This window comes from Gopherus flavomarginatus, chromosome 3 (genome assembly GCF_025201925.1).
Source record: "Gopherus flavomarginatus isolate rGopFla2 chromosome 3, rGopFla2.mat.asm, whole genome shotgun sequence".
In the NCBI taxonomy this organism is placed as follows: domain Eukaryota; kingdom Metazoa; phylum Chordata; order Testudines; family Testudinidae; genus Gopherus; species Gopherus flavomarginatus.
Window position 1 is genome coordinate 225748100 of NC_066619.1, and position 15384 is coordinate 225763483.

At 41.6% G+C, this 15384-nt stretch overlaps 2 protein-coding genes across 2 annotated transcripts in view; one reads left to right on the forward strand and one right to left on the reverse strand.

Annotated features, from left to right (window-relative positions):
- LOC127048294 (uncharacterized) overlaps nt 1–15384 on the forward strand; it is a 991921-nt gene that overhangs the window by 855235 nt on the left and 121302 nt on the right. The gene's annotated exons all lie outside the window — the stretch shown is intronic.
- LOC127048338 (myb/SANT-like DNA-binding domain-containing protein 2) lies at nt 1098–2879 on the reverse strand. The gene is made up of 2 exons (XM_050948090.1): nt 2167–2879; nt 1098–1184 (listed from the first exon to the last, which is right to left on the reverse strand). The coding sequence occupies exons 1-2, from the start codon at nt 2720–2722 to the stop codon at nt 1138–1140; spliced, it is 603 nt and encodes a 200-aa protein (XP_050804047.1). The 5' UTR covers nt 2723–2879; the 3' UTR covers nt 1098–1137.

The following is a 15384-nucleotide window of genomic DNA, read 5'->3' on the forward strand; positions in this document are numbered from 1 at the left end:
ACAGGCTGAGCGAGTGCAGGATGGTGGTAGAATGTGCATTTGGCCGTTTAAAGGTGCGCTGGCACACATTACTGACTTGCTCAGACCTCAGCCAAACCAATGTCCCCTTTGTTATTGCTGCTTGCTGTGTGCTCCACAATCTCTGTGAGAGTAAGGGGGAGACCTTCATGGCGGGGTGGGAGGCTGAGGCAAATCACCTGGCTGCTGATTACGTGCAGCCAGACACCAGGGCGATTAGAAGAGCACACCAGGAAGCGGTGTGCATCAGAGAAGCTTTGAAAATGAGTTTCATCATGGGCCAGGGTACGGTGTGACTGCTGTGTTTGTTTCCCCTTCATGAACGCCCACCCCTTTATTGACTCCTTCCCTGTAAGCAACCCACCCTCCCCCTTCGATTACAGCTTGCTTAAGGAAATAAAATCACTATCATTTAAAAATCTTGTATTCTTTATTAAAAGTCATTCCCTGTAAACAACCCACCCTCCCCCTTTGATTACAGCTTGCTTAAAGAAATAAAGTCTCTATCGTTTAAAAATCATGTATTCATTATTAAAAAATAATTATAAAAAGAGGCAGAGAACTGACAAGGTATCCCGGGTGTGGTTTGGGAGGAGCATAGGAGGGAAGGAAAAGGCCATTAAATACATTTTAATGTAATGACAGCCTTTTGGTTGGACTGTCCACTGGGGTGGAGTGGGCAGGTGCACGAAGCCTTCCCCCATGCGTTCTTACACGTCTGGGTGAGGAAGATATGGAACACGGTGAGTGGTGAGGGTGGTTACACAGGGGCTGCAGCAGAACTCTGTGACCCTGCTGCTCTTCCTGAAGATCCACCAGACGTCGGAGGATATCAGTTTGATCACGCAGCAGCTCCAGCGTTGCATCCCGCCACCGCTGGTCTTCCTGCCTACACCTCTGATCTTCCTGCGGCCACCTCTCATCTCGAGCGTCTCTCCTATCCTCACGTTCATCCCTCCTATCCTCACGTTGGTCCCTCCTGTCCTCACGTTCACTGGCATCTTTCCTGTACTTTGCTACCATGTCGTTCCAGTCATTCAGATGAGTTCTTTCATTGCGGGTTACTTCCATGATTTCCGAGAACATTTCGTCTCGCGTCTTCTTTTTCCTCTGCCTTATCTAAGAGAGCCTTCGGGATGGAGTAGGGAGGCTTGAAAAATGTGCAGCTGCATGAGGGAGGGAAAAAAAGAAGTATTAAAAAAGATACATTTTACAGAACAATGGTTAAACTCTTTCACAGTGAACAACACTATTCACCTTACATAGCGCATGTGATTTCACTACAAGGTAGCATTTTGCATCTTAATATTGAGTGCCTGCGGCTCTGGTGTTACAGATCTCACAGATGCAGGTCTGGGCATCACAATTCAGCTTGTATGTGGACATGGTAAGACATTGTCTTTCGGCTTCTCCAGCCTTCATATACACAGTGCCCTCTGATGCTTGTTCCTGTTAACATGCAGCAGCAGAAGCCAAACCCCCCCTCCAATTCTCTAGGATGATTGCTTTACCCCTCACCCCACCGCTTGGCTGGTATCATGGAAGATCACTGCTAATCACCCCCCTTCCACCCCAACCGCGTGGCTGGTAGCTGGGACTATTCCTGCTAGCCAAACGCAAAAAAGCTTAGCGCTATCCTTCCTCCCCTCCCCCCACTTGGCTACGTGCAAGGAAGGATTTATTTTAAGCAACAGCCCAGTAGGAAAATGTCCATCTCTGTCCCCTTAATTAAATTCCTGACTTTCAACCAGGTTACCATGAATGATATCACTCTGCTGAGGATAACAGAGTGAGATAAAGAATGGATGTTTCTTGAATGCCAGCAATCACCGGGACCATACGCAGCTATGCTTTGTCATGCAATGATACCTGATTACTTGCTACATGCATGGCGTGGTAAAGTGTCCTACCATGGTGGACAGAACAAGGCTGCCTTGCCCAGAAACCTTCTGCAAAGGCTTTTGGAGTACTTCCAGGGGCGCTTCATGGAGATGTCCCTGGAGGATTTCCGCTCCATCCCCAGACATGTTAACAAAATTTTCCAGTAACTTTACTGGCCGTGAATGCATCCCAAGCCCTCATGGCAAATCAATCATTAAAAAACGCTTGCTTTTAAACCATGTTTTATATTTACAAAGTTACACTCACCAGAGGTCGCTTCCATGGCTTCACTGTCTGGGCTAGTGGCTTGGGAGGGCTGGGAGGGTAATTCTGTCTGAGTCACAAAAAGCTCCTGGCTGTTGGGGCTAACGGAGTGCTGTGTGCTCGCTGCAAGGTCGTCCTCCTCTTCCTCCTCCTCCTCCTCATCTTCCCCCTCCGCAGAATCCTCAGCCATGGTTGAGATTACAACCCCCACCTCAGAATCCACAGACAGGGGTGGGGTAGTGGTGGCGCAGCCCCCTAAAATTGCATGCAGCTCAGCGTAGAAGCGGCATGTTTTCGGCCCTGACCCGGACCTTCCGTTTGCTGCTTTGGTTTTCTGGTAGGTTTGTCTGAGCTCCTTAACTTTCACTCTGCACTGCACTGAGTCCCTGGTGTGGCCTTTGGCCATCATAGCCTTGGAAATTTTTTCAAATATTTTTTCATTTCGTCTTTTGGAATGGAGTTCTGTTAGCACTGAATCCTCTCCCCATATAGCGATCAGATCCAGTATCTCCCATGCGGTCCATGCTGGAGCTCTTTTTCGATTCTCAGGAGACTGCATTGCTACCTGTGCTGATGAGCTCTGCGTGGTCACCTGTGCTGATCAGAGCTCCACGCTGGCCAAACAGGAAATGAAATTCAAAAGTTCGCGGGGCTTTTCCTGTATACCTGGCCAGTGCATCCGAGTTCAGACTGCTATCCAGAGTGGTCACAGTGGTGCACTGTGGGATACCGCCCGGAGGCCAATACTGTCGATTTGCGGGCACACTAACCCTAATCCGATATGGTAATACCAATTTTAGCACTACTTCTCTCGTCGGGGAGGTGTACAGAAACCGATTTAAAGAGCCCTTTGTATCGATATAAAGGGTCTCGTAGTGTGGACGGGTACAGCGTTAAATCAGTTTAAAGCTGCTAAAATTGGTTTAAACGCGTAGTGTAGACCAGGCCTTAGCCAGTGGGAGGAGTGGAGCTGTGGAAGTAGTGAACACATCTTATAGTTTGTTTTAAATATCTTAGAACTTAAGCAGAAATGTTCTCACAGTTGCCATAAAAGGTCATGGATTCAACTGTCATGCTTCTCTAAGCTCTTGACATTGTTGTATACAGGTGAGTGAATGTGAGGGCATTAAACATTCATCAAAAGTCTTCTATTTAAATCTTAGGTTTCATAGGAGGCTACAAGAATGGTCAGTAACAACATGGGAACAACATATAGGACTAGACCTCTTTCTGAAAACTTTAAATCCCTAAGGGTTGAGAAGGTCCCCTCTACCTATTTAAAGGTGGGTTCTTTGGTTGAATTTGCAAAAAATAGGCTGTGGTCTGTGAATTCCTGTATTCCAAATGACTCGCTATTATCACAACACGTGCTATTCTTGTTATTCACCCTGAACATGGAAAGATAACAGTTATTTCAGACACAGAATAATGCCTGTGACTTTGGACATTTTCAGTCTTGTGTTTCCATGATTTTGCCCCTTTTCTTATGAGCACTCTTCCTAAAAATCACCATGGCAAATCACAGACCCACAAAGATAGAAAAGAACAGAGGTATGTGAAACCAAAGTCACTGTGGTATATCAAAAGAATTCAACAAAGAGGAAATGAAATAACAAAGCATTTGAATTGCTAATTACTAAGATCTGCATTTAGAAGCCCAGTGATGGACTCTCCGCTGATGAGGATATAGGTATGTATGAACAGGTGCAAAAAAGTAATTACATGTCATGTTATATTAATCTACTTAGGAATTATGATGACTTTTAGGCATACACTTAGAAATATGAACAAAAAGGTCTGGAGCAAAAATGAGAGATGACAAGCATGGATGCTTTCCTAAGGCATGTCATAGAGTTTAAAGCCAGAGAGGCCCACCACCAGATCATCTGCTCTGACCTCCTGCATATCATAGGCTACTAACCCCAACCTGTACAGGCATAGAAAATCCAACACATACATTCACCAACTCTTTTCTAGAGAAAGAACATAGCCTATATCACAGAACTTAATTGGTGATGAAGTATGCACTTTGACCAATGCATTGTATACAGGACAAATGGAGGGTGTTATGGGGCATTTATGTACACTGGATCTCAAACACAGGATAGCCACAAACACCAGTTCTTTATTATGCAAGAAAAATGTACAAGTACAAAACCATTGAAAGAGATAAGAGTGCAGAGAAAACAGGAGCAAAGGACACCACATAAATGATCAGTGTGGGAAAAAATGCTGTAAAAGTAGAATCTCATGCTTATTTATATGACATACAAAACGTCATGTATTGAATTATCCAGAAGGAGAACCCACTCTACTAATTATAAGACTCTGCATTGATTGGCCTTTTTTTTCTTTTATGAGACTATAAATTCTTTCTTCTTTAACTACTTAATGTCTTATGCTCCAGGTGACCAGAATGGGTGATACAGCTGGTTGCTTTTACCTGTTTTATACCAGCTGAAGATTCCCCCTACACTATGGGAATTGTCCAGGGGAGTGTCTAGGCAGTGTATGTTCACTTGCGCTGCATTCTCCATGCAAAATGAATGTAGCAGACTTCAGAATCGAGCCCTAAATATTTGAAGTGCTTACAATATATGATCCCTTCTCCTCAATTTATTTTTATTCCCCTCACCAAGTTGTTTCTTCAACTAGCAAACATTTTTGTTATTTAGTGCAGTGAAATCCCTCTCTTATGTGGAAAAACTAAAAAAAGGGGGAAAAAAAACCCTTAAGTTTCAAAGCACACTGGAATAAGAGCACAGACAATGCAATGGTTTCCATTTTGGAGGAAGAGAAAAGAGGCAACCCCCAAGGGAACCTACTCTTTGACATGTTTTCCAATGTCTCTCTTCTTCCTGATAACATGATTATCAAAGTGGCCCCTATAAGAGTGCTCTGCATCCCCTTCTGAGGAGGCTAGCAGATGTGTAGTGTGATGTAATAATATAAGGAGCAAAATTAAAGGACTGGACTTGATTCCAGTTAAGTCAGTGGGTGTTTTGCCATTAAGTTGACTAGGTCAGGAACAGGCCTTAAGGAACACAACTAGTTTCCACCGAAATTGTGTGGTATTGCTGCTCCTCTTAGCACCTCCCTTTTTCATGGTCAATCTTCACATAACACTGAACATTTTATAGCAAAACTATGGTCTTGTGGTTAAAGCACTGAATTCGCCAAGAGATGTGGATTGGCCAAAAGATGTGGCTTTGATTTCTATTTTTAATGCACACTTCTTGTGGCAAGTCACTTCTCTCTCTATGCGTTAACTTCCCTTTTTGTACAATGTGGATAACACTTTTCCTACTTCACAGGGGTGACATGAGTATACACTCATTAACAAGTGTAAAATGCTTAGGTGCTACAATACTGAGCATCATAGGAAAGCTTTGGGAGTAAGGCAAGTATATAGTATGGCTACCGTATCCTTTTGAACTTGTCAGCCACATTTGACTTGTACTTACATATGTTTGCTACTCTCTGTGCTAAGCAACAGAGGCAAATCTTTGACCTTGTTCATATAAAAATACCAAGTGGTATATTAAAAAAAATGAACAAGGGTTTAAAATTATGGATTAAATGCTAAAATAAATAAATATAAACAGGCAAGTTTCATTTTGTGAAGCTAATAGGAAACTGGTTTATTTTGCTGAGGAATATAATATCATTTTGATAACAGAGAAATAACCAAGGAATATTGTGGGCGCTTTTAATGAAAAAAATAATTGATAACATTTTGCAGAGTTGCCTGAGAAGAGTACAGAATGTATTTTTCCTATATATGGTCCAATTTTTTCTTGGTTTATCAAGCTGCCTCATGACCTGCATGTAATAAAACCTGACCACAACACATGAATACGAAAAAAAAAAAAATCACAAAGCATGTAGGGCTGGCCAAAAGAAACAAAATGACTGTAAAGTGAATTTCTGCTAATGTTTAAAAACAAACAAACAAATAAAATCAAACCCCACCCTGCTGTTGCCTCTACATATGGGTGTAATTAATGAAAAGTATAAATGTATAAGTAACAATTTATATGCTTGACACAAAGTGTGGGGAGTAATATATGTTATTGGATCAATTTCTGTTGGTGAAAGAAACAAGATTTCAAACTCTACAGAGCTCTTCTTCAGGGTCTGTGGATGTCAAAAGCTTTTCTGTTTCACAAACAGAAGTTATTGCCTCCCCCAGCTTACCACTTTCATATCCTGGGGCCAACACAGCTACAACAGCACTGCACACAATTTATATGCTTGTCAGTTATGTACTATATTGCATTACAGGATGTATCTGGGGCAAGTCATGCAAATGGAACATTGGATTTTTCTCTTAATTCTATATTTGTTAGACTATCCAAAGAGAAATTTCCATCATGAACATCTCTTATAGAGCCATACCATCTTCATGTGGATTGGTTATTGACATCAACAAGAGCCAGGTATATGAATGGAAAGTGGTACATAGCCCACACAATGGACCTGAAGTAAAACTCCACTTCTGAACACTCATGAACTTTGGGGAAGCTTGTGTATGAATCCAGATCTGCTTCTTAACTTTGCATTCCACAATCCTCTCTAGCCCATATTATATAGAACATATGTTAGAACATAATATAAGCGTTTGGGGAAAATCCTGCTCTTAGATCTGCCCACAAACCTGCAAAAAGGAAAAAAAAATAACAATTTTAGTGGCTGAGAACAGCATCCATGTGTCTTTTTTATTTTCCTGTGTTCTGACAAACTACCGAAAATTCAAGCCTCCATCTCTTTATGTCTTCTGTATTTACAATGGCAGTTTCTCCTGACGCATGTTTAAATGAAAGGTGGACACTGTTAGCAAAAGAATTAAGCTGTTCTTACCCTGCTGAAACTGCTAAGTTTTGTTAGAATAACTTATATTTAAACTTCAAAATGTATAATCATAACTGGCTGCATGAAATTTTAAATATCTGTAATCTAATTAAGAGATCTGAATTAAAACTTTCTCAGGGGATCCAGATAGATTTGTGATACTAACAATATCTTTAGGATTCAGTTTCCAAAAAATCAATTAATGAATAAATTATGAATAAATGTACTATGTTCATCTGTGATGGATACAATCTTAATCTTATACTTGTCATGCTACTTAAGGTTTCAGTTTGTGTGAGAGATCAGATGATAATGTACATTGCTTATGCTAGGTGGTGCTATGAAGAATTGAGAACCAATCTACGTCCCCAGCTCTATCATTTTATTTCCCAGCAAGCACATTTTGGCTTTTAGGTTCCTATTCAGTATCCTCCCTCCCCACTTCTATGGCAAATGAAGCCCCCATGATGGCAGCTGCAGACAGACCTCAAGCTGCTGACATGGTACAATTCTGCCATGGAGGGAGGGCTGAATGCTGGGGCACTACTGTCTGGTGTGGAGCATCACTCATGAATGAGATAGAGGTGAGACTAGAACTGCCATATGAATCCTTCTATCATGTGACCTGCAGGGAGAGGACATTTAAGGACCATTAGGTGCAGTAGACACTCTGGAGTGATTCTGCAGCCTGGGGAAATATCCCTCCACCTTTCTCACAGTGGCGCTTTGGGAATATGGACCAAATTTAGCAAAACACTGAAGCAGATACTTATGTGTTTTGTTGAATTGGGACCTATGTGCATATATTTTAAGCTTGCAGGGTTTCCTCACAGTGTTTCAATGGCAGACATTATGTCCAGCTTTGTTAATGTAAAATATGCATCCACTTATTTTTTTTTGGAGGTGTTATCTCTGTTTTTTCTCTCTTTACCACCAGTTACAAAATAGCGTACTACATCTCTGTTCATCCATACATGATAACTTAAGGATCACCTGTTTTGTATGATAGAATGCAAAAGAAGAGAGACATTTGGGTGTGTTTAGAATTCTTTGCACTTTACTTTCAAAAAGCACAGTGGTTACAATGGCACAGAAGAAGGGGACAGTGCTAGAGACTCAGGGATTCTCTGTGGGGCAGACCCAGAGAACTCTCTTCAGGTGGCTGAGAAAGCTTGCGCAGAAGGTAACAGATCCATATGGATTTTCCACCTCAGTGCACCAGTGTCTCTCACACTTTGGTGCTGATACACAAGAACCTTCTGTGGCAATTAAAACAGTTCATAGAGGCCTCTATGGAATGGTTTTGTTGGCTATCAAATAGAGGAAAATCATGAGTAAAAAACCTTTGACACATGGATCTTTACATTAGAGAGCACCCTGAACAAGAAAATCTTCAAACTTTAAGTTCTCAACATTCTATTAAAAATAGAAACAGAAGCCTGACAGCAGCCTCAGGTATATTAATACAAGATAATACATTGTTTAAAAATGGAACAATTGAAATAATTGAAAACAACATTACAGGTAAAGATCATCTGCTATTAGGCATTAAAGAAGGGCTTGAGGCTACTGAGTCTTAAGAGGGGATAATTGGATTTACTAGAGGCTAGCGTTTTGGAAATAAAATGTGATCCCTCACCAGAGATCAATAACAGTATCTTACTTTATATAGTGTCTTTCATCCTGAAGAATCGATGTACACTTTGGAGTGAGAAACAGCACAGAGCAAATTCATGTTTACTGTAAGCAAGTGAATTTGCATTGCCTTCAACAAAGTTGCTTCTGCTTATACCAGATCTGAATGTGGTCCTGAGTTTTTAACAACACCTAGCAGCACTACACAATAGTTTAGGACAGGAAGAGCAAAATAATTCATTCATCTGAAACTCAAGGGGAAAATTACTTTAGGTAAATAGAATGTATTCATCTAAATTGGAACTTATCCACGATGCTAAGGTTAATACTAGCTAGAAGGGTGATTAGTGCCATATAAGCATAGATAATTAGATAGGCTAGAACTTAGTGAAATGTACTGTGTGATCTAAAATGAGAATTTGTCAGGACATCAATTCTAAGTCCCATATGAAAAATGGCACCTCTAACAGATGTTCCTAATACCATGCTGGGTGTTTTTTTTCAGTGATGATTCAAAATAATGAGTACCACCTACTAAATGATCAGCACCATTTCCTATTCCATCTGATCTTTAGAAGTCTCAGTTTGGGAGATTGATAGGATCAGAATTTAAGGTAAAATGGATATAGGCTTTTTAAATCCCAAGTTTACAAATTTGTACTTCAGAAACTTTGCTAGAAAAGAATTATTGTTCAATCATTTGTTTTCATTACTTGCACAGGTGACAGAGATTGGGGAAAACGTGATTAACCATAGAACAAACTCAGAAAAATTGTTACAGAGATGACTGAGTACATGTGCTTCTTGGATTTGTTTTGAGCATCACAATAGTGAAAGCCTGCATTTGATATTCTGAAGTCTTTGGATAAAATCCTGACCCTGTTGAAGTCAACAGCAATGAAACCAGGTCAGGGTTTCATTTTGTTTTTCCTTTTGCTTATACAGAAGTAGTGTTCTTTTCCCTTCCAAGCTGTGTATAATCCTGGATAGCATCAAAACTCCATATACATTTTATTTTTCAGATATAAAACAAATAAATATGGACCAAACCCACAGCCATTTATCTGAATACCGATTTTAGGAAGGTGGGGAAGGGTGAGTGTTAAATAAAAAGAGCTTTGGACCCAAACTGCCCCAGCTTTGGTTTTGCAATATCTAAATCTGATGCACAAAATTTGCATAATTGAAAGCAGGGCTGGTCCTGGGCCTGTGGGGAAATAATTTTGATGTGTGCTGGCTGTTTTATTCATAACATTATTTACAAATTGGAAAAAATAAATAATGAGAAGGAGAAATATTTTAGCACTCAAAAGCTTTTGATTTCCTTCTACTTTATAAAAAGATTTTATGGCACAGAAGGCATGTTGACCTTGGAATAGCCACTTTCTCAGGCTGTTGACCACATGGAGAAAGTTAATTGCAAAATGCATCTCCTTCTCTGCTAATGCAACTAATATACCTTCTCTGCTAATGCAACTAATATACCTGCAAATTCAGTGTTTGATTTTTTCCCAACTCACTCTGTTTCTTCCTCTGCTGGTGAACAGGCTGTTCTTTCTTCTCATTTCCCAGGGCCACACACAGGCTGCTGAAGGCAAGTGCAGAACGACTTATTTTCATCTATGATAAACAACGTTTTGTAATGCTGAAACTTCCTCTCTTAGGGAGCAACAGCACTGAATGGGAAATGTTTGCAAAAGTAAAGTGCAGGCATGTTTGCCATTAGCTTACTTGAGCACTGAAAGTGAAGACTGAAAGAAGAATTTAAACTAGGGTTACCACTTGTCCCAAATTGGGAGAGACAGTCCTAAAATGCAAAGTTCAAGTCCCAGTCCTGGGCTGAATGACTCCAAGACAGCATTTGTCCCAGATTCCCTGGGAGACCCCACTCCCTGCTCCTCTTCTTTTTCCCAAGGCCCCACCAGGCCTGAAGTCAGAGCTGGGCAGTAGTAAGAGCTTCCAAGGGAGGCCATGCCACTGTGGGGATCCCCAGACCCTCCACCTGCCCTAGCTGGCACACCCCAGGAGGTGGGGACACAGGTCAGGGGCAGCTCTTGAGACCCCAGTACCCTGTCCAGGGCAGGTGGAGGGTCTGGGGCTCCCCACAGCGGCATTTCTGAGTGACTCTGACCATGGCCCAGCTCCTGCTTCCAGCCTAGCCAGAAGACAAGGCATTGGGGGAGGAGGGGCAGGAAAGGAGGTGCAGAGGTGGGCCCTTGTGTGAAGAGGAGCAGAGGCAGGCCACAGAGTGGGCAGGGCTGTTTCATGTATACCGCTTTTGCCTTTTGAAAAGGTGGGCACCCTAATTTAGACACAAGAGGAGAGATAGGTGGAGAAAAAGGAAAAACATTTTACAGCCAAATCACTAACCTAGAGAACATCTTCCATTCACAGCCCCTTCCCCCGCAATTCTTCTCTGTCTTCATCCAGAGGAAGACAAAGAAGAAGGAAAGGGGAGAGGTTATCCCTCAGAAATCAAAGCCAAAGGAAATAGAGGATATCAGTAAAATTAAGAATAAACCACCACAAGAAAAAGAAAGAAGAAAAATGTTACAAATTCTGCTTATATGCTGTATTATTATTAAAATGATGTCAGCTAATGAAATTATGTGGAATGGTAACATGAATGTGCTAGAAGTACATAGCCCTAAATCCTTCCCTGTTCAAGTGTTTACAAAGTAAAAAGGGTCTAAGCAGCAGTACATGTAACATAGTCAACCGGATAGCATGCTGCGGCTTGCACAACAATGTGCTCCTCATGACTATACCAGCCTAGTGCTGCAGGAGGCAAAATCTGACTGGTCCACAAACCAGCTAATGTGTAATGACAGCACATGCTATCATGTACAGTGTGTCAGCACGTGTCATTGAGAACATATTTATATTGCAGATAGGATCAGCAAGAAGTGACTTGCAATGCAGTATGCTAGGACAATATGTGGCATCCTATCCTGAGTAGACAAGATTTTGGTTGGTTTTAGCATTACTGTACAACATAGTCATCTACCCTCCCTCTTTTGCATACTGTTAGGATTTGACCAATATTTTGGAAGGATTGAGAAAATAATTGGCACAACAATAAGAAACAGTGCCTCCTGGAGGCTTTACTGGTACAGTGCAGCTCCATCCATCCCCCCCAAAATGGGGCAATAATTAATTGCTCAGCCTGTTGCTCTGCCTTTCAAGACTCATTTGAGGTCATGCTGCAGGACCTTGAAGCCTTCTTTGAGTTAACATTTTCTCTTGCATATTTGACAGTTGCCATTTTGGCTGACACACTAGAGACTGAACCAAGGACCTACAGAGGTAAAAGCATGAGTCACTACAGCTTGAGCTAAATAGCCTGGCTCTGTAACAGACTCTACCTCTGTGGATCAGGCAGAGGCAACAGGCATAACACATGCTAAACAGCAGGTTACCTGCTCTGGACAAAGGAAGCTTACCCCAGCCATCAGGGGCCTCCAATAATTTAAAACATGGAATTATGTGAAGCTGCTGTGTTGAGTAACACCAACAATCGAGACAGAGGCCTCAAGAACTGAGCACATGACTCTTTGTGGCTTGAGCTAAACAGTCTGCTGGGGGAACTCTGTTACACACACACACACACATGCACGCACACTCACTGAGCAGTGAGGTGTACATACACAAAGGACCAGAGCTTCAGCTGATGGACATCAGTGTAGTTCCACTGGAGTTAATAGAACTGAAGATATGACTCAAAATCTTAATATAGCCCAAATTTTTAAGACAGGGAATTGAAAAGGGGCAGGAAGATAGGCTTTTGGAATGTATTTTTAGAAGTAGATGGAACAGGCTTGAATCATAGACTCATAGGAATGTAGGGCTGGAAGGGTCTATTCCAGTTTCCTGCACTGAGGCAGGACTATGTATATTTAGACCATCTAGATGATCTTAAAAACTCCAGTAATGAAGATTCCATAACCTCCCTAAGTAATTTTTTCCAAAGCTTAACTACCCTTAGAGTTAGGCAGTTTTCCCTAGTGATTAACCTAACTCCCTTACTGCAATTTAAGCCCATTATTTCTTGTCCTGTTCTCAGTGGATAAGAAGCAGAGCTGTCCTGTCCATAGCATGGACTGAGGCAACTGGCCTGGGCCCCAGGTTTTGCGGGGGCCCTGCGCTTCAGGGGGATGCGGGGTCCAAGGCTGCCTGGGGATAAGAGAGGGACCTGATGCCAGCAGCAGCGAGTGACCCAGCCCCAGCTTGCTTCACTCCACTCTGGTCCGCTGGCTCCCACCGTTGTGAGGGGGTGGAAGCTGGAAAGAGGCGGGATGGTAAGGGTTTGAGGGAAGGAGTGGAGTGGAAGCGGTGGTTGTCCTGGGCTTCCCCCTCCTTTAAGAACAGCCCTGATAAGAATTTATCACTCTCCTCTTTACAACAACCTGTTACGTACTTGAAGACTGTGATCTTGTCCCTACCTCAGTCTTCTCTTCTCCAGACAAAACAAACCCAAAAGTCATATTTTCTAGACCTTTAATAATTTGTGTTGCTCTCCTCTGAACATTCTCCAATTTATCCACATCTTTCCTGAAATGTGGCACCAACAACTGGACACAATACTCCAGCTGAAGTTTTATCAGTGCTGAGTAGAGTGGAAGACTTAATTCTTGTGTCTTGCTTACAACATTCCTGCTAATACAGCCCAGCATAATATTTACCTTTTTTATTTCTTTGGGAACAGTTTGGCATCCCTGTTTGGCATCATTCACAAACTTTATAAGCATACTCGCTATGCCATTGTTCAAATAATTTATGAAGCTATTGAAAAGAAATTGATGAAGGGCAGATCCCTGCTGGACCCCACTCAATATGCCCTTTCAGCTTGAGTGTGAACCACTGATAACTACTCTCTGAGTATGGTTTTCCAACCGGTTGTGCACCTACCTTATAACAGGTTCATCTAGGCTATATTTCCGTAACTTGCTTACAAGAAAGTCACGTGAGACAGTATCAAAAGCCTTAGGTATATCACATCTACTTGTTTTGCCCCCGTATCCACAAGATTTGTTATACTGTCAAAGAAGGAAATTAGGTTGGTTTGATATGATTTGTTACTTATAATTTTATTATCTTCTAGGTGCTTACAAGGTATTTGATTATTTGCCCCATTATCTTTCCAGGTAGTGAAGTTAAGATGACTGGTCTATAATTCCATATGTTGTCCTTATTTCCCTTTTTTATAAATGGGTGCTATATCTGCCCTTTTCCAGTCCTCTGGGATCTTTCCTATTGTCCGCAAATTCTCAGGGATCTCTTCAGTCAGTTCCTTAAGTATTCTAGGATACATTTACTCAGGTCTTGCCAACCTCAAGACACCTAACTTGTTTAAGTAATTCTTAACTTGTTCTTTACCTATTTAATCTCAGAGACTACTCCAGTGTTTCTCAAACTGGGGTTGCCGTTTGTGTAGGGAAAGCCCCTGGTGGGTCAGGCCGGTTTGTTTACCTGCCCCTTCCGCAGTTCCAGCCAATTGAGGCTTTCACCGGCCACAGTTCACCACTGCAGGCCAATAGGAACTGCTGGAAGCAGCAGCCACTATGTCCCTCAGCCTGCGCTGCTTCTAGAAGCTCTCATTGGCCAGGAGCAGCTAACCCAGCAGCGACCCCAGTTTGAGAAACACTGGCCTACTGCATTTACACTGATCTTGACTATGTTCGTTGTCCAATCATTGCTAACCTTTTTTATGAAAACGGAAACAAAAAGGGTATTTAACACTTTGGCCATTGCTACATTTTCTGATAATGTCTTTCTCTCCTCATTAAGTAATGGGCCCACCCTGTCCTTGTTCTTCCTCTTGCTTCTCATGTATTTGTAAAATGTTTTGTCATCCTATATCCTAGTTTAGTTTAGCCTTGTTTTGTGTGTTGGCCTTTCTAATTTTGTTCCTACATGCTGGTAGATTTTTTTTTTATTTAGCTTTCATAATTTGACCTTGTTGTATGACTCTTTTTTGCATTTCAGATAATTGAAGATCTTTTGCTTAGCCAGAGTGGTCTCTTATCAGACTTCCTATCTTTCCTACATGTTGGAGTAGTTTTCTCTTGTGTCCTTAATAAGGTAACTAAAAAGCTGCCAACACTCCTGAGCAACTTTTTCCTGTAGACTTGCTTCCCATGAGCTCTCATCTACCAGTTCTCTGTGTTTGCTAAAGTGTGCCTTATTGAAATCCATTGTCATTATTCTGCTGCTTTCCCTCCTCCCATTTCTTAGAATCATGAATTTTATTATTTCATGTTCACTTTCACCCAAGCTGCTCTTCCACCTTCAAATTCTCAACCAGTTCCTCCCTACTTGTCAGAAGCAAATCTAGAATTCCTTCTCCCCAGTCACTTTCTCTGTCTCCTAGAATAAAAAGTTGTTTCCAATGTGTGCCAAGAACTTTTTGCATAATCTGTGTCCTGCTGTTTTGTTTTCCCAATAGATGTCTGGATAGTTTAATTTCCCCATCACCACCAAGTCCTGCGCTTTTGATGATTTTATTTGTTTTAAAAAAGCCTCATCCATCTCTTCTTCCTGGTTAGATTGTCTATGGTAGACCCTTTCCATGATATCACTTATGTTTTTTTAATCTCTTTTATCCTTATCCAGAGATTTTTCACAAGTCTGTCTCTTGTATAAATCTTAATCTCAGTACAAGTGAATACATCTTTGATATACAAGGCAACATCACCTCCTTTTTCCCTCTGAATGTCCTTCTAGAACAAGCTATAC

Excerpts from the sequence above, each read along its gene's own strand:
- LOC127048338 (XM_050948090.1), bottom strand. The coding sequence starts at position 2,722 with ATGCAGTCTCCTGAGAATCGAAAAAGAGCTCCAGCATGGACCGCATGG. Across the intron at positions 1,185-2,166 it reads AGCCATGGAAGCGACCTCTG|CTGCACATTTTTCAAGCCTC; the intron begins GTGAGTGTAACT and ends TCCCTCATGCAG.